Source organism: Mandrillus leucophaeus, unplaced genomic scaffold (assembly GCF_000951045.1).
Source record: "Mandrillus leucophaeus isolate KB7577 unplaced genomic scaffold, Mleu.le_1.0 Scaffold349, whole genome shotgun sequence".
NCBI classification, from domain to species: domain Eukaryota; kingdom Metazoa; phylum Chordata; class Mammalia; order Primates; family Cercopithecidae; genus Mandrillus; species Mandrillus leucophaeus.
Genome location: NW_012103687.1, coordinates 175,720 through 177,363, shown reverse-complemented (window position 1 = coordinate 177,363; position 1,644 = coordinate 175,720). Strand labels below are relative to the sequence as shown.

Below are 1,644 nucleotides of genomic sequence, written 5' to 3'. Positions count from 1 at the left end.
AAAAAAAAAAAAAAAAAAAAAAAGGCGACAAGGTGGGTGGATCATGAGCTCAAGAGATGGAGACCATCCTGGCCAACATAGTGAAACCCCATTTCTCCTAAAAATATAAAAATTAGCCAGGCGTGGTGGCGTGTGCCTGTAGTCCCAGCTACTCGGGAGGCTGAGGCAGGAGAATGGCTTGAACCCAAGAGGCAGAGGTTGCAGTGAGCTGAGATAGTGCCACTGCACTCAGGCCTGGCAACAGAGCAAGATTCTGCCTCAAAAAAAAAAAAGAAAGAAAAAGAAAAAGAAAGAAACTAAAAACAAAAACCCCAAAACTCGAATGGACTTCTCTTCCATCCTCCATTAGGCAGGTGGGCAGCAGGGGGTGTATGCAGGGCCAAGACGGAAGCCTGCAGGTTCTCATGTCTTTATGTGCCACGTGGCAGGGACGCATTGCGGGATGGTGGCTCTGCAGTGGATGCAGCCATTGCAGCCCTGTTGTGTATGGGGCTCATGAATGCCCACAGCATGGGCATCGGGGGCGGCCTGTTCCTCACCATCTACAACAGCACCACGCGTGAGTGCCTTGGGAAAGGCGAGGGAGAGGGGCAGGGGGTGTGGGTTGGGCCGCGGCACAGCTGGGTGGTCCCCGGGCTCACGCAGCATAAAGGGTTTGGGTGGGTCTGCCTGCCTACCTGCTTCTCCTTCTAGGAAAAGCTGAGGTCATCAACGCCCGCGAGGTGGCCCCCAGGCTGGCCTTTGCCAGCATGTTCAACAGCTCACAGCAGTCCCAGAATGGTAAGCTGTCCTGCAAGCTTGGGGCGTGGGTGCAGAGCCAGCTGGGCCACTGGGAAGGGGCCTTGCCCACAGGATCCTGGCCCTGTCAGGGTCCAGGGGCAGTTCTAGCACCTCCATCCCTTCCTGGCCCCGTAGCACCCTCCCACAATGAGTGGTCAGGACCATCATCACCAGGGTAAAGGGCTGGGAGCTTCTGTTATTTCTGCTAAGGCCTCCGGGGCCACCCTGTGCAGCACACAGAGAGAATAATTATTACACTAGCAGACCTTATGGACCAGGGCTCACTGGGGCCCACGCTCTGCTCTGTGCTTTTCATCCATGAGTCCCTCACACCCCTCCCTGCTCCTTTGGGGTAGGGGATGCTATGTGGGTTCCCATTTTCCAGGGTGGGGATGCTGAGGCCCAGAGAGGTCATGAAAATCAGCTGAAGTCACACAGCTGGGAGGTGGTGAAGCTAAAATTGACCCCAGGCTGTCTATACCCTGCCTTTTCAACAGGCATCCCATTCACTCATTTGTTCATTTGTGGGGATGGGGCTCTAGAGTGTGAGGTGGAGTCTCTCTTATCTAATCTGGTCTTCAGTGGAGAGGAGGCCCCCAAATTCCCCAGGTACCTGAGGGGAAGCCACTGTCCATCCAGGAAGCCACTGTCCGTCCTCAAAGGAGGCACAATAGATTATGAGATTAAAAATTGGAAGATTGGGTGGGTCTCAACAGCTCACGCCTATAATCCTAGTACTTAAGGAGGCCAAGTCAGGAGGACTGCATCAGCCCAGGAGTTTGAGACCAGCCTGGGCAACGTAGCAAGACTCCGTCTCTACAAAAAATGAAAAAAAAAAAATTAGCCAGGTGTGGTGGTATGTGT

General features: G+C 53.8%; 3 protein-coding genes across 3 annotated transcripts in view; 2 read left to right on the top strand and 1 right to left on the bottom strand.

Annotated features, from left to right (window-relative positions):
- The window catches only part of LRRC75B (leucine rich repeat containing 75B), a 186,882-nt gene that overhangs the window by 48,736 nt on the left and 136,502 nt on the right, over positions 1-1,644 (bottom strand). The gene's annotated exons all lie outside the window — the stretch shown is intronic.
- Positions 1-1,644, top strand: part of BCR (breakpoint cluster region) — an 814,161-nt gene that overhangs the window by 780,290 nt on the left and 32,227 nt on the right. The gene's annotated exons all lie outside the window — the stretch shown is intronic.
- Positions 1-1,644, top strand: part of LOC105546089 (gamma-glutamyltranspeptidase 1) — a 19,361-nt gene that overhangs the window by 6,387 nt on the left and 11,330 nt on the right. The window contains exons 6-7 of the mRNA XM_011989185.1: positions 429-559; positions 694-780. Coding sequence (XP_011844575.1) covers positions 429-559; positions 694-780 — 218 coding nt within the window. The remainder of the gene's footprint in view (positions 1-428; positions 560-693; positions 781-1,644) is intronic.